This window comes from Fundulus heteroclitus, unplaced genomic scaffold (assembly GCF_011125445.2).
Source record: "Fundulus heteroclitus isolate FHET01 unplaced genomic scaffold, MU-UCD_Fhet_4.1 scaffold_125, whole genome shotgun sequence".
Lineage (NCBI taxonomy): Eukaryota > Metazoa > Chordata > Actinopteri > Cyprinodontiformes > Fundulidae > Fundulus > Fundulus heteroclitus.
Window position 1 is genome coordinate 294,067 of NW_023396537.1, and position 24,099 is coordinate 318,165.

The 24,099-nt window shown below is 41.3% G+C and overlaps 2 protein-coding genes across 6 annotated transcripts in view; one reads left to right on the forward strand and one right to left on the reverse strand.

Annotated features, from left to right (window-relative positions):
* LOC105919959 (zinc finger protein 436) overlaps positions 1-24,099 on the forward strand; it is a 91,472-nt gene that overhangs the window by 21,719 nt on the left and 45,654 nt on the right. The window lies entirely within an intron of this gene.
* LOC118556255 (zinc finger protein 493-like) lies at positions 6,870-23,716 on the reverse strand. Of its 4 annotated transcripts, none has more exons than XM_036128932.1 (10): positions 23,444-23,716; positions 19,978-20,046; positions 19,763-19,886; positions 17,775-17,977; positions 15,131-15,211; positions 14,907-15,042; positions 13,485-13,615; positions 11,951-12,186; positions 10,883-10,950; positions 6,870-8,393 (listed from the first exon to the last, which is right to left on the reverse strand). In XM_036128932.1, exons 1-10 carry the CDS (start codon positions 23,625-23,627, stop codon positions 7,034-7,036), a joined length of 2,592 nt encoding a protein of 863 aa, XP_035984825.1. In that variant the 5' UTR covers positions 23,628-23,716; the 3' UTR covers positions 6,870-7,033. The 4 variants fall into 4 exon arrangements, with proteins under 4 accessions (XP_035984825.1, XP_035984823.1, XP_035984822.1 ...); XM_036128930.1 differs by having other exon boundaries at positions 15,131-15,199; positions 19,978-20,106; XM_036128929.1 differs by having other exon boundaries at positions 19,978-20,106.

The following is a 24,099-nucleotide window of genomic DNA, read 5'->3' on the forward strand; positions in this document are numbered from 1 at the left end:
ACCTTTTGTTTAAAATTAATCAGGAACCCATCAGAAATGGGTCAGATTAAAGCAGCTATTACCACCAACACCCTCAGATATTCCACTTTAATAGTTTCTAGAGATGTTTCGTGTTGTGCGACTTACTCAGGTTGTTACAGACGGCCTCTAAGGTTAATTTCCTCCTGTCCAGTAAAATGTTGTTGAGTTCGGTGAGTCTAGTTTCTCCGGGGAGGAACGTCAGATTATCTTATTATTTTTAACGTGAGTTTTTCCTCATGTCTTTGTTTTGCGGACGCTCCATAAAGTTACTGCGACCACAGATTAGTTATCGGTGAAGGAAAAATCCACTTTCTAACTGCAGTAACTGGTTCCCAGAGGAAACGGACCATGATAACCAGTTCTGGTTCTTCACATTGCAAAAATAGAACTAGAAATAAGTAAAATTTTCTTGAAATGAATATATTTGTCCTTGATTTGAGCAGGTAAATAAGATTATTTGCCAATGGAATTAGTATTTTTACCCCTAAAATAAAGATCATTAGATATACTTCACTTGAAATAAGATAATGAAGATGAGTTGTTCCTATTTTAGTTCAAAAATCATATTCCATTGGCAAATAATCTTATTTACCTGCTCAAATTAAGGAAAAATTCTCTCATTTCAAGAAATAATTTCTTATTTTGAGTTCTATTTTTGCAGTGCATCTGCTCTGAGTTGGAGTCACAGCTGATGTGAGCCGGACCTTTAAGGAGGTTCTAGTTTCTGTTGACTCATCGTTCTTGCTGAGTTCTGTTGGGTCCGGATAGAGAGCGATGATAACCCTGTAGGTTAATAAATCAGGGTTTTTGTTTAGGTCCTGCCTGTTTATTACTACCTCCAGTTCTCACCAGCTAATCAACCTGTTGTTCGTTAGGTTGTCTTTAGTTTGGAAAATGCTTTTTAATCAGTTGAATGTTCTGTGAAAATGTTATATTGCCTCACCGTGTCTCCGTTGATTGTGGTTCTGATCCAGCGTCATTAAAGAGTCTGACCCACTCGGATCAAACGTCCTCCTGCAGGGAGAACCGGACCTCCGTTCCACCCAGCAGACTGAGACCAGATTAGAAAACAGGACCTTAAACCCTTGGCTGGAATAAAAACTCTCAGGTTGGTCCAAACCGATGTCGGGTTTGGTACCAGGTAAAAAAAAAAAACGACCACAGAAGAAGAAACGGTCAGCACTTTGGTTATAAGGAGCAGGTCAGGGTCCGACCGACCTGCTCCAACCTGTTCAGGGACGTCTTTGTTTGTCAATGATTGTATTTCTTCAAAGATATTTTTCTGTGTTTATATTTTTTATGAGACATCTCTACTTTGTTCAAGGTTTGTATTTTCTACCAGCAAATAAAAATTTGTCTCCAACAGGATGCATCATTTAACTTATTTTAACAGTTTTTATTTTTCAGCGTCATCATGGTAAAAAAAAATACATGTTCAATACTAATCGTGATCAACAGGACTTTTAATTTTACAGCTCAGAGAGATTTTCACAACTTATACTTGTAGATCTATTCTTTCAAGTCAAACACATTTTAATGCTTGTTAAATATAACATCACAGCCTTTTCAGCAAGTATCTGCTAAACTGGTAATTCGCCCAGCAACCCTACACACAATTAACAATAAATGGTCGTTTTTAGCTCCAAGGCTTTACTCAGGAGGAAAGTCAGAATCCACTTGACCAAGTTATTTTTTAGTCTTGGAAAAAGTCAAAACACCTGTGAGTTAACCTATGTTTTATCAACCAAAAAATTAAAATAAGACCACCTTGAGCAGCAGAAACCTGAATTAAAGCTGCTGATGATCAGAGCAGGAGGCTGCAGCTAGCATTAGGAAGTAGGAAGCAGGAACCAAGGTGGTTCCTCAGGAAGGAAACATCTGGACGCTGCTGCTCTCTCAGACACGCGGCCATGTTTGATGACCTCTGGAAACCTTTAATATCTTTGAAATAACGGCAAAATGTTTGCTGCACAAACGTAGCAGAACTGATGACGGCAGAAACCGGGAATCTTGTACTCTTAGTGTAACAAGATCAGTGATTTTAACCAAATCAGCACTTTTATTGCTGATTTGGAGTGAATACTTTTGTCGGGTCATATGAAGTGATAGAGAACAGCTTCCTTTAAAGACTCCTTTATATGGCTGGTGTGGCAGAGCAGCTTGACCTTCTTTAACCTTTCAGGAGTAACTTTAAGCAGCATGTTGGGGGTTTTCACTCAGGTATTTAGTAATGTTGAAATGTTGCGTTGCATTCGCAATCAGAACTCGGAAATCTCTGCTTACGATCGGACAAATCAACGATAACGACCGCTGTGGTCGGACTTTCCCCTCCGAAAGTCGGAAACATTTTGAAGGCCGATTGTCGGATCCAACATGGCAGCTCCTGGCATCAACAGCAGTAAAGCTGTGATTAAACGTTTATTATTTTACAAGAACCAGTTTATGGGGGTGGTCAAGGAATAGGAAATAAACATGTTCTTTCCCCTGATGATTGACCAGCTAGAATCTAAGTCATCCAGAATGTATAGGGCTTAAAGCTATAGATGGTAATCCTGTTCAGAAACACTTTTTGTTATACTTGGTAAATGGTCCTTCCATCCTGAAAGTAATACATTATATATTCAGAAAAAGGAGGTAAAAAAAAAAATCACTCTGTGGGAGCTGCAGGCCAATAAAAACTCTGACCAAAACATTAATTGATCAGTTTTGTTCCTGCTCTCACCCCCCTGCGCTTACGTACGCAAGTGTCCGTGCTCTTTCCTTGTTATTTTCCACTTGCTAGCCGCTAAGCTAGCTGCTTAGCTAGCTTAGCAGTTAGCTTAGCGGTTAGCTTTGGTGTTAGCCGTTCATTGTAGCTCCGCTGCTCTCACTGAACGCTTTGAACATGATGGAGAGTCACGAGAAGCGAACCGCATTCATGTTTATGAGAAGAAGAGGAAGGCCTCAGTAGAAATAAATAAAACAAAATAAAAAAATTTGGGAGATTTTTTTTCACAGGATCCCCTTGAGAGATAGAGCAGGTAAGACGGTCTTCTACATCCGCAGTTATTCGAAAAGGGACTTGGGAAACTTCTGGAAAAATCACCAACTCTAACTTTTGTTGAGAATTAAAAATATATCTTAGTTGGGGTTACTGAGGAAAGCAGAGGGGGGTCTGCCCTTCCTGCTCCAGCGTAAGATAAACATGGAGTTTTATTGCCCTGAGGGGGGTGGTCAGAAGGAGAGGAGATCAGTCATCCTCCCTCTGAGCCATGCAGGAGGAGTTTAAAGTTGATAAAAGGAATGTCTTGGTAAAACTTACTTCAGACAGACAGACTTCTCGACCGCGCGGTGAAAGATCTCGATTGGTAATGTAACTCTGTCTCCATATTTAATTTCTATGAATTAAATATGTATTTAAACCGTTCTACCTCTGATCAATGATTCCTTATTTTATTGTCAAATCTTAAACCGGGGTAAAAATGGGCCTTTAGTAGCGAAGCAGGATTAGGCCAATAATACATAAATCACAATTTGGTTAGCCGTGACCCGGATTTCACATTAAAGTGGAGGAACCATTTGAATTTGGGCACGAAGAAGTAATCACTTACAGCAAAACAGGGTCGACCCGAAAAAAAGTAAGGAGATTTTGATTCTCCTATTGGCTAAAGATTAGATGTAGGCTAAATCAAGTGTTGCTGTAAGTGAGACGCTTTCTTCTCAAAATATCAGAGGTTGAACAGAGCAACTAGTGTGAGAGGTTTGAATGGAATTTATGTTGAAACCGAGAAATGATTGAATTTATGTGTTTGTTTGCGTCAGAAAAACGTAAAATTAGATAGAAAATTAAATGGCAAGTAATCTTAGATGGTGAGGCTGTATGGGAAGGAAAATAGAAATAACAGCCAAGAAACTTAACTGTTGAGACTTTACAAAAATAAATAAAATAACATAAGAATAACAATTGAGAAACTTAAATGTTGAGATTGCAAAAAACTTATTTAAAATCAAATAAAAAAGATAAAATACAAAGAATAAAAAGAGTCCCGAGATTTGGTCACCTCTGCACCAGACTGACAAACTGGTGAATTTAGGACTAAGATAGAGTGCTTTCTTTGGGGAAGGGGACACCCTAATGCAGCACAGCGATAGGACGGCCAAGAATACGTAACATCTTTAAGTTGAGGTTTCTTTTTGTTTAAACAAAAAGAAACCCCCACAAAAGACCTTACCCATGGCTCTCTGGAAGGTTTGTTAAGTGACTCCGAAAACAGAACTATAAATTAGATTTAATGGGCAGAGGGTCAGACACCACGTATCTGCTACAGATAGATTATATGAGGGGGTTCTTGGATAAAGGCTTAAACAGTTTAAGCAGGACAATAAAGTGAATGTTAAATTAAACAGAAAAACTACATAAACTACAAAAAAATGGATAAAACAGAGATAAACAGAGGGTAACTTATTGCATATTTAGTTTACTTTAAAATCATTGGTGTGTCAGGTAGGTTAGTTAAGGATTCAAAGCCACGTATATCTGTTGCAGTAAACTGGATCAGGATTTGTAACAACTGGATAAAACGATAGATGAACAAGATTAGGGTTTGCTTTTCCTCTCAGATTAAAAATAGGAACTTTTTCGCAGCATAGACATCTGAGTATGGAGTAAAGGGTACAGAAGTGAGGTGTGGTGACTGCTAAAAGGTTTTGTGTGGAGTGGTGTGCTGAATGGTAATCTTTAATCTTTAATCCAGAGGGCATTCTGACATTCTTACAGGAAAATGTACTTTGATTTCTAATTAAATTAACTAATTTTGGATTCCACAGACATGGCGATTCCCACCGGAGGTATAAAGTTTTTTGTGCAGGCATTCTTTTGCAGGACAATCAGAGGCCCAGCGTCAGGAAAGAGGAATTGCAATAAAATGTCTCATTAACTATTACATTTCTAAAATAGGTTTCTCATAGGCTGGAGGGGAAACAACAAGAAGGTTGGTTCAGATTAATGGGGAGAATTCTAAACACAATTGACTATAATTCTGTGCACAGACTACATTGAAATTGGGGTGAAAAAGATGTGAAGTGTGTTTCTTGTGGGAGTGTTCAGTTAATTTCATTACAGGATATGATTCCATATGACTGAAAGGAGCTTTTCGGGACTGAAGTCAACCTCCGGAATTACAGGTAGCACACAACATTTGATATCTAAACGGTTGTCATGTAAGTTTCAGGAGACATAAAAGTAGGAGAAATGTGAAGGGAGTCCACCGACCTCCGACCTCGAAGGATGCGCGCTGAGGTCATGACAGACAGATGTGGTGGGCCAAAGGGTCAGGGGCCCATCTGATACCAGAGCCGTGTGTACCAGCCAAACAGAGGGTTTAAGGGAACAATACCAGGCCAACCTTCGGGTCAGACTGGCTGACTGGAAGGGTTTTCAACTGCCACCCACCCGTGCCATCCGGCAACGGGGCAGCTCGAGGCGCCGATAGCCACCCACGGAGGGGCAGCTGGAAGTTTATTTTGTTTTCGTTTTTTATTTTTAATAAAGATTAACATACAGATGTGTGGAGACCGCGGTTGGAACACTGACTCTTTAAACCATCTTCCTTAAAGGCGAGAAGAAGACATCTCCGAGACGCAAGACATCATGACCACAATTGAATGCATTTTGTAAAAAAAAAGAAAAAGAAAAAAGAAGTTTGTAATCACTGCATATGTCTTATAAGTTCTATATTCATAAGGTGTTCAATATTAGTATTGTTAGTCTCTTGGTTCTGCATTGCATGATAATCTTTTTATTCTGTGATTTGATCTGAGTAGTGCTTTCATGGGTTATCTTTATGTCTAAGAAGACATTTTGTTAATCTAGGTTAGGACTCTTAAAGTCATATTTAGATCATATAATAGTCTCTGGTAGTTGCACATTTACCTTAGCCTTGCACCTCTCGGATAAAGGTGCTTACTTTTCTTAATTCTAGTAGGTTAGAGATTCAGATAGGTTTAGTAGCTTTTTAGCTTATACTTGGGTTATTTTACATTTAAGAGGAACATTTGAACTTCATTTGATTTCATAAGTCGCCAACAGAGGGGACAGTGGGTTACCATATTACATCTTACTATTTACATTTTGTTTAAGGGTTTCAAGACATAGACTTAGTTTAACCTAGTTATTGGTTTGATCTATGAGAGATCAAAACAGAAGGGGTTGTTGAGAATTAAAAATATATCTTAGTTGGGGTTACTGAGGAAAGCAGAGGGGGGTCTGCCCTTCCTGCTCCAGCGTAAGATAAACATGGAGTTTTATTGCCCTGAGGGGGGTGGTCAGAAGGAGAGGAGATCAGTCATCCTCCCTCTGAGCCATGCAGGAGGAGTTTAAAGTTGATAAAAGGAATGTCTTGGTAAAACTTACTTCAGACAGACAGACTTCTCGACCGCGCGGTGAAAGATCTCGATTGGTAATGTAAGTGTGTCTCCATATTTAATTTCTATGAATTAAATATGTATTTAAACCGTTCTACCTCTGATCAATGATTCCTTATTTTATTGTCAAATCTTAAACCGGGGTAAAAATGGGCCTTTAGTAGCGAAGCAGGATTAGGCCAATAATACATAAATCACACTTTTAAATGCTTTTGATTGCAGTTTGAAAGAAAATGGGCAATGCATGTAGTTTCCTAGCTTACGTATCACAACCAAGTGGTCCATCGGCAACTCTACCTTTAATTAAGTTAATTTAAGCCCTATTGGTAAAATAACTGAATATTGTCCACAGGAAAAACAGCCACTTACCCCAGGTCTTCATCTCCAGGATTCAACAGGAAGAAATGGGAAAATTAGCATACCATTAATTACTTAAATGATTGTGGTAATGTTTAACGGTTTTATTTCCTCTTTCTAAACTGACATTACATGTTAAGCATCACATGTAAAAAGTGTTTTTATGTGAATTTTATCGAAGCAAGCTTGTCAGTTTCAGATAAAAATGATAGCAAAGTAAGTTCCTGTTCATCTTGTCTGAGAAAACTGTCGTTCAGGTTTCGGATGGTTCCAGGACAGAGTTCTCCTGTGTTTGGTGAGACTGGTGCGGCTCCAGGACTGGGCTCTCCTCCATATTCTGAGTCTGAGGCGGATCCGGGGCGGGGCTCTCCTCCATCTGGTGGGACTCTGACGGATCCAGGACAGGGTTTTCCTCTGTTTGAGTCTGAGGAGGCTCCAGGACAGAGATTTCCTCCATCTGGTGACTCTTCATGTGCGTTTTCAGACAGTGGCTCTGGGTGAAGGCTCTGTCACAGACGGCGCACTTGTAGGGCTTGTCTCCGTTGTGGGTCCTCATGTGGACCTTCAGGTGTTCCCGCCGGGAGCACTCCTTGCCGCAGACTTCGCAGACGAACTGCTTGATGCCCAAGTGCAGCCTGACGTGGCTGTCCAGGTTGGCCTTCTGCTTGAAGCGGCGGCCACACTCCGAGCACTCGTAGGGCGCGTCGTCGGAGTGAATCCTCATGTGTTTCTTCAGGTCGCACTTGACCCAGAAGCCCTTGCTGCAGACGGCGCAGACGAACGGCTTCACGTTGCTGTGCGTCTTGAGGTGGACCATGAGCGTTCCTTTCCACAGGAAGGTCCGGCAGCAGATGTGGCAGAGGAACGTGCGGTCCCTCTCCGCGTGGGTCTTGCTGTGCACCTTCAGCGAGCCCTCCAGCTTGAAGCGCTTGCCGCAAACCTCACAGGCGTACTGCTTGTCTTCGGAGTGGGTGAGCCGGTGCTGGGTCATGGCCCGGCGGAGGCGGAAGGACCGGTTGCAGACGTCGCAGACGTGCTTCTCCTCGTTGGTGTGCAGCTTCTTGTGGGACAGCAGATGGGACTCCAGGCCGAAGGATTTGAGGCACACGTCACACTTGTGTGGCTTGTCCTCCACGTGGAGCCAGCTGTGATAATTCAGGGAGGCCATGTTGGTGAAGCTCTTACTGCAGACCCTGCATTTGAACTGACTCTCGCCCGTGTGCTTGGCCACGTGGAGGCTGAGACTCTGGGCGGAGACGAACGTCTTCCCGCAGTGCTGACAGCCGTGCACCTTCTGGTGGTTTCGAAGATGCTCCTTTAACTCGTCCACGGACTCGAACTTCTGTCCGCAGGCGCCGCAGACAGCCTGGGCATCGCCGACGTGATTCCAGACGTGGCTGATCAGACTCCCAAGCTGTCTGTACCAGGCTCCACACACTTTGCAGGACATTTTACTTTCCACGGTCCTTCTCGCGGCGCCTTTCTCTCTCCTTTTCCTCGTTCTTTTGGCGGCCCGGGGTTCAGGATCGGGGTTCCAGTTGCCGTCTTCGGCATCGTCGCCTGGGTCTGCGGCATTTTCGCCCGTCTCTGGTTCCTCCATGCTTTGGTCAGGGCTGCAGAGGGAGAGGAAATGTTAACCTACCGATGCGTCAACATAAAAACACGTTTCAAACCCTGATGGCTACAGATCGCTGCACCACATGAAGAAAACAGGAGACGACAACGCCCTGACCTGCCAGAACACCCTAGACCCCAAGGTTCTGGGTTGGGGAACCAACAGGCATCACTAGACATATAACCAACAGAGAGCAGGACTGTGTGGTTTAAATGGTCAATATTTATAGCAGTCCAAGGAGTTGTGTGGAATATTGAGGCTATCAAGCTCCATCATATATCAGAGCTCTGATTACCCCGTATATTCCTAACAGAGCACTTCGCTCTCAGACTGCAGGTCTGCTGGTGGTTCCTAGAGTCTCTAAAAGTAGAATGGGAGGCAGATCCTTTAGCTATCAGGCTCCTCTCCTGTGGAACCAACTCACAGTTTTGGTCCGTGAGGCAGACACCCCGTCTACTTTTAAGACTAATCTTAAAACTTTCCTTTTTGTTAAAGCTTTAGTCAGAGTGGCTCATGTTACCCTGAGCTATCTCTATAGTTATGCTGCTATAGGCTTAGGCTACTGGAGGACATCAGGGTCTATTTCTCTCACTCTGCTGAGTTCTCCTACTGCTCTCCAATCTGCATTACTTGTTGTTATTTCAGCTTTTAACTTTTTGTTCTCTCTTTTTTCTCTTCATAGAAGGGACACCTGGTCTGGCGTTCTGTTAGCTGTGACATCATCCAGGTAAGACAGATCATCCTCTATTACCATCTAACATAGAAAGTACTCCTGGGTCAGTGTGAGCTTCTGAGCTTTCTGTGTCTCTGCTCTGTCTTCTCTAACATAGAAAGTACTCCTGGGTCAATGTGAGCTTCTGTGCTTTCTGTGTCTCTGCTCTGTCTTCTTTCACATAGAAAGTACTCCTGGGTCAATGTGAGCTTCTGTGCTTTCTGTGTCTCTGCTCTGTCTTCTCTAACATAGAAAGTACTCCTGGGTCAATATGAGCTTCTGAGCTTTCTGTGTCTCTGCTCTGTCTTCTCTAACATAGAAAGTACTCCTGGATCAATGTGAGCTTCTGTGCTTTCTGTGTCTCTGCTCTGTCTTCTCTAACATAGAAAGTACTCCTGGGTCAATATGAGCTTCTGAGCTTTCTGTGTCTCTGCTCTGTCTTCTCTAACATAGAAAGTACTCCTGGATCAATGTGAGCTTCTGTGCTTTCTGTGTCTCTGCTCTGTCTTCTCTAACATAGAAAGTACTCCTGGGTCAGTGTGAGCTTCTGAGCTTTCTGTGTCTCTGCTCTGTCTTCTCTAACATAGAAAGTACTCCTGGGTCAATGTGAGCTTCTGTGCTTTCTGTGTCTCTGCTCTGTCTTCTTTCACATAGAAAGTACTCCTGGGTCAATGTGAGCTTCTGAGCTTTCTGTGTCTCTGCTCTGTCTTCTCTAACATAGAAAGTACTCCTGGGTCAATGTGAGCTTCTGTGCTTTCTGTGTCTCTGCTCTGTCTTCTCTAACATAGAAAGTACTCCTGGGTCAATATGAGCTTCTGAGCTTTCTGTGTCTCTGCTCTGTCTTCTCTAACATAGAAAGTACTCCTGGATCAATGTGAGCTTCTGTGCTTTCTGTGTCTCTGCTCTGTCTTCTCTAACATAGAAAGTACTCCTGGGTCAATATGAGCTTCTGAGCTTTCTGTGTCTCTGCTCTGTCTTCTCTAACATAGAAAGTATTCCTGGGTCAATGTGTGCTTCTGTGCTTTCTGTGTCTCTGCTCTGTCTTCTCTAAGCCCCAGTGGGTGGAGGCAGATGAGCGTTCACACTGAGCCTGGTTCTGGTTCTGCTGGAGGTTCTCCTCCCTGTTAAAGGGGAGTTTTCCTCTCCACTGTCGCTTCATGCATGCTCAGTATGAGGGATTGCTGCAAAGCCATCAACAATGCAGACGACTGTCCACTGTGGCTCTACGCTCTTTCAGGAGGAGTGAATGCTGCTTGGAGAGACTTGATGCAACCTGCTGGGTTTCCTTAGAGAGGAAACTTTCTGACCAACCTGGAGGATCTGATGGAGTCTGACTTTAGAAAGAACCTTGAGATGACATGTGTTGTGACTTGGTGCTATATAAATAACATTTTTATTGAACTAACAGTAACGATAAAACAAATTGTAATGTTTTGTGCATCCTTGCTAAAAGCTATTTTTTTCTTTGAATACGTGTCTAAATGTTAGACATTTATTAGAGGTCGAGACAGGCAAGCATGTAAATGTTGATCAAAACCAGCATCTTCTGACTGTTTTTATGTGTAGATTACTGAAGTCTGAGCTTGTTTTCTGTTAAAACAACGGAAAAAGAAAGTGAGCAGATATATCTGCTATATTCAATTCAATTCAATTCAATTTTATTTATATAGCGCCAAATCATGAAACATGTCATCTCAAGGCACTTTACAAAGTCAAGTTCAATCATATTATACCTGCTTGTATAATATGATATCATCGTCCTGCTTGTAGTTTACCTTGCATGACGCCCGGTCTGATTGCGCTTCGTGACCACAGGGTCGGCTGGAGGAGGGTCGTCTGTTTTCTAAGAGAAAAAATATTCACAAAATAAACAAAGCTTCACGTCTTGTGTTGTCGTGTTAGAGCAGAAAATAAACTTTGAAAATCCAGGGTTCTTCTAAAATGAGCCCATTTAGGTCTAGAAATTACATAAACAGGCACGATTTTCTCTATCTGCCACTTCGGATGAATTCAACACCAACAAATCTGATGCAAAATGAGAATTAGGGAGGCACTGCTACTGATACGAATATATTCCCCAACTCTTTCAACATCGTTGAAAATTGACCGTCCCGCTGATGTAACTTCTCTGCTTCGGTTAAACGCCCACCAATCCTGCGCTGCATCAGCGTCACATGACCAAACAAACACATAAGCACCCCGTAGGAACAAAAACGACAGCAAGATAGAAATAAACATTGATTATTATCATCGGCCCAGATTTAGTTATCAGGCCGATACTGACATGTTAAAAATTAGCAAAATCTACAGAGGCTGATGTTAACGCAGCCCAAGATTTAGCTTCAGGTGACACTTTGTTACTTAAAAGGAAACTAAAACATGGAGCAGAGTTGGAGACATTTTAATTGACGGTGCAGAAAATAAACCAAATCTAACTAATCAGGACTGAGATCGTTTCACTAGAATAGATTAACTACCTTTAAATCAGCTACGAGTTGTAGAAGTTTCCTCTGAAATATATATTTTTCTGTTAAAAAGCTTAAAAGAATTAACAAAAAAATTATTGTCTACACCAAGAATAATAAAACTGACAGATTCCTGCAGAAAATCCACATAATGGTCACAGAAAAGGCTGATTTCCTAACAAGAGACACAACAGCAGCTCAATCCAACAATAGGTTTTTTTTAAAAAGAGATAAAATAATTCAAAATGATTTAATATAAACAGTTGCAGTTTGGACCACGGTGGAATCGTAAAAGATCATGAAACATGTTGGTGTTACTGGGAGCTCCAGGTTCTGTGACCCTCGGTGCATTAAAGAGCCAAAGGTTCTGAGTCGGACCTTCAGGCGGATGTAGAGCGTCGGGTTCCCGCCGGACCTGTGGCCGGAGCAGATCTCCTCCGGGGTCAGCGTCTTCACCGCCAGCGGCAGCAGCTGCCGGTTCTTAGAGGCGACGAAGATGTCGAACGGCTGACCGGCAGCCAGCTGCGGGAAGGTGGACCTCAGCAGGTCCATGAAGTCCAGCTCCTGCAGGCCGCGAGGACACTCCAGGTCTGAGACAGAGCTTTTCTGAAACACTGAGGAGGAGATCAGACGGTTAGACGGCCAGTCTTTGTTGTTTCTGGGTGATTCAGAGTCTTTGGATGGAATAATGGACCCTCCGTCTGTCCGTCGCCTCTAACCCGCTCCTGTCTGCACCTAACACCTAACCCCGTTAACCCGACAGCCACGCTTCTCAGTGGCGCCTCCAGAAATGTTTCATAGGGGCCAGATGGAGCCATTTAAACTCTTGGGGTGCCACTGAAACTAAAATTTCAGGATTTTATTCTACTGTTGAAGTAAACCTGCCTGTAGAAAACTATCATAAAGACTTAAATAAACACATATTATGATTTCGGCTAGAACCCAAATCAGGTAAGCTTGTTTTCTGATCTGGGTGATATATTCTTTCCATCTTAAAGTAAAACTACCATTTAAATTGTTGGCTTCTTTGCAGGTGAGCTAACGCTGGTTATTTTTAGATATAGCTAAAAAAATCCCAAGAAAGCTTGGTTTATTGTTTGATTTTTAATGTTACTAATGATCAAATGTACATAGACCAATAACGGTACGTTTAAGATTTTGAATTGAACAAGAATTCCTTTTCATTGTGTAATTATATTAGCAATAAGGTGTAGATTTATTCACTTACTGAAAAACAAAACAATTAGTAGGGGAAAGTAGATACTGCCAGATAGGAGTGAATGCTGCTTGTCGGGACTTTGATGCAATCAACTGGTTTCCTTTATATAGGAAATTTTTGACCAATCTGTATAATATGATTGTATCTTGACTTTGTAAAGTGCCTTGAGATGACATGCTTCATGAATTGACGCTATATAAATAAAATTTATTTGAAAATCGAATAGATACAAATAAAAGCATGATAGAAGGTCAAGAAGAGCGGCTGCCTTGCTGGCTCACTGCAAAAAGGGAACTAAAAGTAAGTAAAAATTTCTAGAAATTAGTATATTTTTCTTTGATTTGAACAGCTAAATAAGACTATTTGCCAATGGAACGAGTGTTTTTACCCCTAAAATAAGATAATTAGATACCCTGCACTTGAAATAAGATGATGGAGATGAATTGTTCTTATTTCAAGTGTAAAATCTTATTCCATTGGCAAATAGACTTATTTACCTGCTCTAAACAAGGAAAAATACACTGATTTCAAGAAAATGTCACTTAATTCTAGTTTCCTTTATGCAGTGCTGTGCATAATGGGATGAAATGCTAAACTGATGCTACTACAATTTACACAGGGAGAACACGCAGAAAGACCCCAGGCTGGGATTTGAACCCAGGACCGGCAGCAGAGCTACTGTTTGGATCTTACCCGCCCTGGAGAGCACCCTGGTCTCAGAGTCCTCCAGGATTCGGATCCTGAGGGTCAGGTGGTTCGGCGGCTCGCCGGTCCGGGTTCTGCCGGACCTTCTCCCACCAGACCGAGCTCTAGAGGGAAGCGACCTGCAGCAGGAGAACAACAGCTGAGCTCTGATTGGTCGGATGTTTCACAGACGGCAAAAACTACCAAAAATGGCAGAAAACGCTTTAGGGACCAGAACCAAGTGAGACCGTGTGGATCCAAACGGACCCCTGGATAAAAAAACTGAACCAGACATGAAAACAAGGCAGAATCACACGAGGCAGGAGACTTTTCTTCTGTTGCTGTCAGGGTTTAATGGACGTTCTGACGTCTTCCTGTCGTTAAGAGTCTAACCGGCGGCTCACTGATCCGTCTGGGTTCTGTAGACGTCCATCAGAACCGCTCATCTAAGCCGTGATGTCGGACCAACGCGGGCTTTTAGTGACTCGTCACTGTTCAGCAAATCGATCAGAGGGACTATATTTGTCTCACATCAGGCTTTTTGCACATTTATGCCTCAGTTTGGACATGAGCAGCAGAAATGCAGCTTTATTTGGAACTGAAGTGGATAAAAATCCCTTTTATTGTTGCAGAACGTGGGAAAAAAAAGCTGCAAACTGAGACCGTCCTGCTGGAGTCCAACTCAGCGTTCAGCGCCGCGTCACAGAACATTACTACAGAGATGACGCTTCAATCATATAAAATAAGGACAGTCTTCATCAAGACAAAGCCAAGATATCTACAGAAACTAATCTCTGGACAAATCACAGATGCATCGACTTCAAATGATCCAGAACGCAGCGGCTCGGCTTCTTACAGGAACCAGGAAGCGTGACCATATAAGGCCTATACTGGCCTCTTTACATTGGCTGCCTGTTTTTTATCGAATAGATTTTAAGATTCTCTTATTAACTTACAAAGCTTTAAATGGATTAGCTCCCCCTTATCTTCTGGAACGTTTAAAATCTCAGCCCGTGTCCAGAACCCTACGTTCTAATAATCAGCTTTTACTAACAGTTCCTCGGACCAGACTTAAGAGGAAAGGAGATCGGTCTTTTTCTGCTGTTGCTCCTTCTCTATGGAACAATCTACCTTTCCAAATAGATCTGCCCACAGCCTGGACCATTTTAAATTGCTTCTTAAAACTTATTTTTATTCTTTGGCATTTAATTAAACTAGTGTTTGATACTTTGTTTTTATTCATTTGTGTTGTTGTCACTCTTGTACAGCACTTTGGTGCAGTTCTATGCCTGTTTTAAAGTGCTATATAAATAAATTTGACATTAAGCCACTAAACAACGGAGGAGAGAAGAAAGAAGCACCAGACAACCTCAGAACCAGTGACGTGAACTGAGACACCGTCTGCTCTTTTTAGATCCTAAGGTCCGTTACCTTGGAGGTATTTCATAGTCTGGGTCCGTCGGGTCTTCCTGTTTCAGTCTGGACTCTTTAGTCGGCTCCTCATCATCGTCAGCGGCGCCTTCGTCGTCGGTCAGCGGCAGACAGTGCGCGTCAATTCCATCCACCCCTGAACACAACAACGGTTACCCCCACGTCTGGGATCTGATGTTTTGGCTCCAGGCTGGGTTCTGGTTGTGTCTCCAGGTGAGTCCTACCTGTGCTCTGTGTGAGCTGCTGCTCCTCTTGCTCCTCACCAACCACCACCTCCTCGTGGCTCTGCAGATCTGGGAGCAGCTCTAGTTCAGTCACATCCAAACAACATCTGATTAACGCTGCATTTAATTTAACCTTTATTTAACCAGGAAAAAAAGTCTCTTTTATAAGAGCGTCCTGGCCGAGACAGACAGCAGGGTTACATGTCACACGTACAAAACAAACAATTACAAACCAAAGCATCAAACGTCAGATATATCAATATAATTAACTACATGTTAATGTGACGGCATCTCTGTCATCTAAAAGTCTTTTTAACAGATTCTAAGGAGACCAGCTCCCTCAGTTTTAAGTCGTTTTGTAGAAGTTTCCATGCAGGAGGATCAGCAAACTGAAAACCCTTCTTTCTCAGCTCAGGTCGGACCATTGCACTGCAAAAACTGATCTAAAAATAAGTAAAATGTTCTTAAAGTTAGTGTATTTATCCTTGATTTGGGCAGGTAAATAAGATTATCTGCCAATTGAATGAGTATTTTGACCCCTGAAATAAGATAATTAGACATCCTGCACTTGAAATAAGACGATGGAGATGAATTGTTCCTATTTTAAGTGCAAAAATCTTATTCCATTGGCAAATCATCTTATTTACCTGCTCAAATCAATGGCAAATACGCTCATTTTAAAGAAGATTTTACTTATTTCTAGTTCCGTTTTTGCAGTGTGGAGCTCACAATAAATTAGGACGGTGGAACAAAGATAACAGGAACCAGTAAATTTCTGAGAAATACACATTTGTAAGGAACAAAGAAGCTGACCAAGTAAACATTTATAAATAAGTACTGAGTACAAAACGTCTCCATAGTCCAACATTGGTATAAATGTGGCAGCAACAAGCTTCCTCCAGGCCTCAAAGGACCGATATGCCCGAATTTGAAAAAATAAACCCAGCCTGACTCTAAGTCGATTAACAAGCAGTTTAACACGGTGTAAAAATAAAAGTGTGCTATTAATCCAGATTCTGAGATATTTGTATTGGTTAATAGATTTTATTTGAGTTCCCTGTAAGGTGGTGATTTGAGAGTTGAGTTTGGTGTTTAAGAACAGTAAGAATTTTGTTTTGTCTGAGTTTAGGATGAGTTTTAGATTAAAGAGATTATTTTGAATGGTCTAAAAATGTCTAAAGCTGACTGTAACTGAGTGATGGCTTGATGGTGAGGGGTGCTGAGCTGTACATAATTGTGTCATCAGCATAGAAATGAGTATGTGCATTTATTGATTAATGTTATTAATGTAAAGAATGAATAGTAGAGGCCCTAGTAGTGAGCCTTGTGGTACTCCTCTAGTGATGGTGAGTGTTTGTGATGAGAGTCCGTCTGCCTTCACACATATGAAATCATTTTACTGTTAGATTTGCAGTGAGTTTATGTTCCAGTAGTGTACAGATGACTGTGTCTAACGCTTGTGTGAGGTCCGTGAACAGGACTGCACAGTGTTTTTACTTGTCTAGGGTGGTAATGATGTCGTTGAGTACATTTAATGCTGCAGTGGTTGTTCTGTGTTGCTTCCTAAAACCAGACTGAAAATCAGATATTATCCTCAGAAATAAATTCCTTAAGTTGAATGCTGATTCCAGAAGTTTGGCCAGGGCGGATAATTTAGATATTGGTCTATAATTGTTCAAGAGTGTTGGGTCGCCACCTTTTAACAGTGGTAGAACAAAAGCTGATTTCCAAATTGGTGGAATTTAATTTGTGGCCAGAATAAGGTTGAAAAGGGTGAGTCAAAGGTGAGGCTATAGAGTCTTAAGGAAATAGGGCTGTTGTTAGTGTGATTTATGGATTTAAGTGTCTTCCAAAACTTCATTGGGTTATTAAGATTTTGTGTGGTTTAAGTGAGGAAGTGATCTGCTTTAGCATTTCTAATCGTAACTGTACGTAAATTTGTAATTAGTATAAACTTGAGCCAGTCCTTCTCAGTGTTTGTTTTTCTGGCTTTTTGGATGTGAATCAGGGATCGTTTCGTCCTTTCACTCTAAATCTTCTAAAAAGAAGCATGCCTATTGGCGATACTGTTAAAACCGTCATAAAAAATACGTCCAGGCATTTTCAACGTTAGCGATCAAATAAATCCTATCCCGGCCAAAACTGTACAGGCTGTGGTAAAAACTCTGAAAAATGTTTCCTGTCATGCTTTGAGATAATACGAGGCTTTGTTTTGGGTATTTTTATATCTCTTGCAGTTGCAACGACACAATGAACACTCACGTAATTTGCAGATATTGAAGCAGGCGTATATTTGTGTGGAACCATGATCAGAACTAAGTCAATTAAGGTCGATTTTTATGGGTTTTTGGGGTTTCGTCTTGTGGGACTGATTTAATGCATCATAGCACCAAGAAAAGCTGGTGCATTTTTTTAGAGACCTCAGTGTCCAGAGCTAAAAATTCATGCCGCTTTATTACATATTCTGAGACCAGTACATTCACAGGGAATCTATTTTTGATAGAAATTGCTACACCTCCATCCTGCCTGGGTCGATCTGCCCTAAAAATGTTAGAACCACCAATGTGAATGTCCTTATCTGTTGTTTGGACCTTAAATCTGTAAAAGCTTTGCATTTAACGAGTATCTCCAGGCTAACACTGACCCGTTTTATGGTCCTGGACCCGAGGCTGCAGCACCTCCAGCTGCCTCCTCTGCTGCTCGATCTCCCGCCTGAAGCCTGAAGCCTCCTCCTCGTAGTCGGCTACGGTCCTCTCCACCACCTCCAGGACCTCCGTGGTGGCGGCGCTCAGCTTCTCGGTGATGATTCCTCTCAAACTGCTGCTTTTAGACACGTCGAGTCTCTTGCTGTAACAAGAGTTCAAGGAAAAGGTTGAGCTACGACTTTAGCAGCCCTGCAGTGGATTCAGTTTGGGTTATTTGGTGCCGTTTCACAGCAAATTACTCAAACGTCACAAGAAAAAAAAAAGAAACCACTTTGATTATAACACAAATTCAACCGGAGCCACAAGTACTTTCTTCAGAAAGAAAAAACAGTCTGGAGGTTCCAGAAAACAAATGCTAAGTGCACACTGGGGCAGGAGTACCTTCTACAACAAAAACAAAGGTTTTAATGGAAGCAGTAGTTCCGATTAATGACTTCTTACTGGGGCCTTGTTAAAAAAATTACTTTCATTCTCATATTAATTCCTAAATATCAATTTTGTTTAAAAATTTGGTTTTTCATTGTGAACTTAAATGTGTGATCCGGCATTTCCGGCTCATGCTTCACTACGAGATGTAAATTTTTAAGGTCATATTTTTAATAATGAACCAGGTCGGTGTCCAAATTTAGAGTCCAGTTTGGTTTCAAAAGTATTTTTGAATTAAATAGAAATAGCAGCTGTAGATATCTCTGGTGTCTGTTTTTTAACCTGGATCTGTTTGGGTTTTCTGCCCCACAGCATGTCGGTGAAAACGATGGTCTCAACATTCAGGAAGTGGGTTTGGTCCTTTCAGCCGCCATTACTTTATTAATTAGCTGTTCAATGTTAATATGATACAAGTAGGAATATGTCATGAAATTCAGGTAACAGATAAAATAATGTTTTAACACCAGAAATTCAATATGAGATCATATCGAAAAGAATCGATTCTAAATCCTGAGAATCAGAATCGAATTGACACCCAGCCCTACTTCTTACACAAGGCGAAGCACTGAACCAGGAGTACTTTCTATGAAAAAAAGGGAACCACCGGGTGCCCAGCTGAAAAGCAGAAAGAGCCCTGCTGGCGTCTACGAGCAGTAAATATTTGTAGCTGAACACAGAAGCACTGAACCAGGAGTACTTTCTATAGATTGAAAGGTTTACTGACGCAGCAGTTTGGCTGAGCCTGAACTATATGACAAAAAAGCCTTGATTGACGACATTAATCAAAAGGCTCCCGGCTGAAAACAGCCAGGTAATGAGCTGCTGGTTTAGACACAAAAACCTCAGAAATCTATTAAATAAACTCTAGGAGGCAAAAATGGAAAATGGAATAAAAGGTGCAACAATCATAATTCTGTCTATTTTGACTGAGAGACGAGATGCGACATAGTTTATAATATAGTATGTAGTAATTTCCTGTCTCCTGTGCAAATAAAAATAACCATGAAGAAATTTTCATTTCCTTGTTAGTTTAACTTTATAATTAGCTGCCAGAAAACGGTCCTGGCTAGTTCCTGGAAGAGTTTCCTCCAGTGGAAACACACCTGCAGCTTCTGCTCCATACCACAGATCTACTGATGAGCGCATCAATCTCTATTTACTTATTTTTTTTTGGGTTTGATATTCCCTGCATTAATAAAGCTTCTTGCACGTATAAATCAAGCGGAACAATATGGCAAATGTGGTAAGGCTTCGCTTGTGAAGGTAAAATCTGTTTTTTTTGGCATTAAGGCAACAATTCTTATTGCCACATTGCCAGACAGGACACTGTTTAAAAAAAAGAAGACGGGCATAAAAGCTTTAAAAGACGGAGTTGTTATTTCTGGTAAAAGTCTGTTTAAACATGAAGAGATCGCCTTATTAAAACCCGTCATCACACCTCAGTACCAGTAGCCTGGGCAGAGACTCCTCTGGTCCTTATTTATCTGTCTGGCTGTCTTACCCCGGTGAAACTTCATGATGTGGATCCTTCGGGTCTTCTTGGTTTAGTTTGGAGGTGATTGTTGGCTCCGCCCCTTTATTAGAGAGGTTCCAGGGTAGACCGGGACTCTCAGCTGCCTCCACACCTGAACACATCCCACAGAGTCTGTTTCTGATCTCTGGTCAGAACCAGCATCTCCTGTCTGGGTTCTGGTTGTGTCTCCAGGTGAGTCCTACCTGTGCTCTGTGTGAGCTGCTGCTCCTCTTGCTCCTCACCAACCACCACCTCCTCGTGGCTCTGCAGATCTGGGAGCAGCTCTAGTTCAGTCACATCCAAACAACATCTGATTAACATCTCTGCTGTGACTTTACGAAAACCACTGCCGTAAATGGCTAAAATTTTCGGTTGATGGAACCAACAAACTAAACACAAGGAGAAGAGAGCTACAGGTACATTAGGTAGAGATGCACCGATCCAGTTTTTTCAATCCGATATCGATATCGATACCTGGCCTGAGCTTATAGCTGATACCCGATCCGATCCGATACTACTGCTGAACGAAAGAACAAACCGTATACCTTGCCATTTGACTGAAGGCATCAGGCTTTTTAAAAAAAAAAAAAACAACAATGTGGCTTTTTAGCAGGTTGTTTGTGGGTAAGTTTGTGGTGTTGAATTTACCAACTTTATCACCACCCCTCGCCATTTTACGTTGCTGATGTTGCAGTCAGACTATCAAGTTTGCTACACGTTGCTCTGTGTTTGCTCATCGCTCTGAGTCGCCCCGAGTGATGATGTGTTCCCAATCCTAAGGTGTTACGAACGTAGAACAGAAGTGACTAAATCGGCACTACTGTATCGCTGTGTATGATATAAAAAAAAATAAATAAATCAAATGACGGGATCGGAATGCTGGATTGGCGTCATTCATCCGATATCCGATCCTTTTAACCAGTCAATATCGGAGCCGATTTCCGATACAGGTATTGGATTGGTGCATTTCCAGCATTAAACAGAACAAACAGGCTGAAGTGAGGCATCGGCCACAGATTTATATCATATTCTGGATGAATTCATCTTAAACAAGAGGAGGTCAGAAGAATTGCAGAGGAACGTCTGTTTAACGTCCAGCTTCATCTGAAAATGGGACAGTATGTAAAGTGTCAGCGTAAAGGGGCTCAACATAAATACCTGCAGCGCGTTTTACGTCAATTCATCTAAAATATGTCAGCTTGTGTTGATCCATAACATAAAATATATTAGGGCTGGATGATAATTCAATAACAATATATATCGATTTATAGATGTATATCGAGGATAGAAAAAAAGGGTCAATCAAAAGTTCAATAGAATAAAAGTTTTACTTTCTTTTGCATTCGAGCCCATCATGTAGGTTAATTAGGGCTGGGCAACGATTAAAATCTTTAATCGCGATTAATCGCATAATTTGCCCGATTAATCATGATTAATCACATTGTATGCGCAAACTCCAAGAATGAATTCAAAAGTAGTGTAAAGAGCACTTTTATTTTAATGTTCTGCTGCCATATGAACAAAAGTGTTGTAACATTTGTAGCACTTATCTTATTTTATACTGGATATTTTCAACCCATCTATTGAATTTAGTGCACTAGTTGATCTTTTCTTCATAAGAGAACAGCAAGCACTGCAGCCAAAATATGGCCTTTTTTGACCTGCTGTATATTAGCCAGTCCCTAAGCTTGATGTATCATGAAACTGTTGACCTTTTGGGTTTTGTGGTTTTTATTTTATTATTACAATAATAATAATAATAATAATAATAATAATAATAACAATAATGTTATGTTCAGTGTTTTTTCGCTAATCCACCTCTTATATATTTCAATCCTTATGTAATTTTGTCTGTGTTGTGTGCACCTGCCTGTTGCTTTAATCCTATAAATTTCCCCGTCGTGGGATAAAAAAAGGATTAGCTAATGTTATCTTATCTTAAATAACCTTTTTTAATATATGTACTGGGTTCTTTAAGGTCTTAATTACATTTTCTGTGTGGGCTCCAGTAACATATGATAGATAATATCTACTTTGAAAGTTAACATGAACTGCTGCTGAAGATGACCATTCTGATCTACCTGGATGTTCTCTGGAAGACTGAAACGCCTCAGTCAGTGACGTCTGTGGGTCTGTCGGGGCAATGACAGAAGTTTCGTCTCCTCTCTCCGTTTCTGTGGCTCGACGTTTTCATGTTTTTTCACGTGCTTAGATAAATTTGTTGTGTTTCCACTGAAATTAACCGGCTTTTTGCAAAACATACAGCTTGATTTCATTTACGGTATTAAAATAAAGCCAAACGGTGCTACTTCCCCTGTTCATATTTTTTCGCTGCTGCTGTCTCTCTCAGCTGTTTGTGTATTAAGTTTGTGTGAGAGCTGAGTGGGCGGGCCAGGCTGAGCCTGCGTGCTGATTGGCTGGCGCCGCTGAGCAAGGTACGAGAGAGGAGGGGGAGCGGGAGAGTGCTGCCGTGACACAACGCGCTGCAGTCAGCGCGCGTGCTGACTGACACTGACTGAAAGCATGTGAGCAACATGCGTTAATGCGCGATAAAATAAATATCGCTGTTAATAGTCTAATGAATTAACGCGAAATTAGCGCGTTAACTTGCCCAGCCCTAAGGTTAATATTACATCCTCCCAACCAATCACAATGCAGACCCAGGTACCAGGCTCCGCCCCTTCAAAGAGTTCAGAGAGCACTTGTTCTTATGATTTAAAATCAATTTTCTACATCTGAAGCTCAGTGCTACCATCTGCTGATTAAAACACAGCGCCCCTTGTGGACAATATGGGAACTGTAGATTTTCAATTAAACGAAGTACATGTTTTTTTCAACAATTGTTTTATCATTGTCTTCCTTTTATCTCCTCTTTCTTTCACATTTTCTTTTTTCTTCTTGTTCTTCCTTTCCTCTCCTACTATCCCATTGTAGTGTCCATATAATTTGAGATATTCCCTGCATGAATCAAAATAACACTATTCACATTGATAAATCAAGCGGAGCACTATGGCAAAAGCAGTATTGCTCCACTTGTGAAAGTCAAATCTGATGAGCTCTTTTTGGCATTAAGACAACAATTCTTATTGCCACATTGCCAGACAGAACACTATTAATTTTTTTGAATAATGATAATGCATTTAGCCACCGGGCCGGACCAAATTGTTTGGCGGGCCGTATGTTTGACACCCCTGCTCTAGACGCATGTCCAGATGTTGGCCAGCAGACCTACACTTAACGACGTGAACGGCTGGTTCTGGGAAAACTAGAGATGCTTGTTTCTATTCTTCTTCTTCAGAGAAAGTTTCAGCGCGGCTCGACACTTTGAGGCTAAACACACAGAAAACTGGTGGTTTCTTCACTAAACAGGCAACAGAGGAGAAATATCTGGGATCATATTAGACCTGAACACAAAACGACTTAAAAAATAATAATAATAATAATAAGAAGAAAATCTGAATGATTTCAAAATGGGGAGAAAATAAACATGATGAAAAAGAGAATGTGGCTAACAGCCCTCCAACAGATGTATAAAGGGCCCCTAGGGCTGATCCCCCATGTTTACAAGTCTTAACGACGCACCTGTTTTAACATAAATAACTGAAGCTTAACAAGATGGCAGATTATGTATAGTTTATCTGAAGTTTTAGCTCTCAGGCTACCACTGACCTCCTCTGGGCTCTTTGACCTGCAGCACCTCCAGCTGCCTCCTCTGCCGCTCGATCTCCCGCCTGAAGCCCGCAGCCTCCTCCTCGTAGCCGGCCACGGTCCTCTCCACCGCCGCCAGGACCTCCCTGGTGGCGGCGCTCAGCTTCTCAGTGATGATTCCTCCGAGGTCTACAGCTGGAGGCATGTTTACTTACTCCCACAACGAACCCACTTCCTCTGCATTCTGCTCTGGCTTTTCTACTTCCGGGTCAACTGAGTCCCTCGCTTTATAGATTCCCCCCCCAGAAATAACTTTATTTAACCATTATACATTACATCAAGTAGCAGTACAGAACTGCATAGCCAGAATTCACAAAAAGTGTATAAAAAAGATCTTAATATAGAATAAAACCAAACATAAAAGAAGAAGCAACAACAATAATAATAATAATAATAAAATAATAATAAAGAGGCAAGATTAGATTATGCATAGATTCAAGAACAGGGCATTAACAGCAGATTAAATTTCACAAAACAAAGAACATTACCAGCCCTTTTTGTTCTTAAAAATTCTAAAGATTTTACATAAGATTTACTAAGATTAACTTCTCTTGAAACAATGTCTCTTATACATTTATATGTATATGTTATCAGTATGTTTAAGGTTTACAACAAGA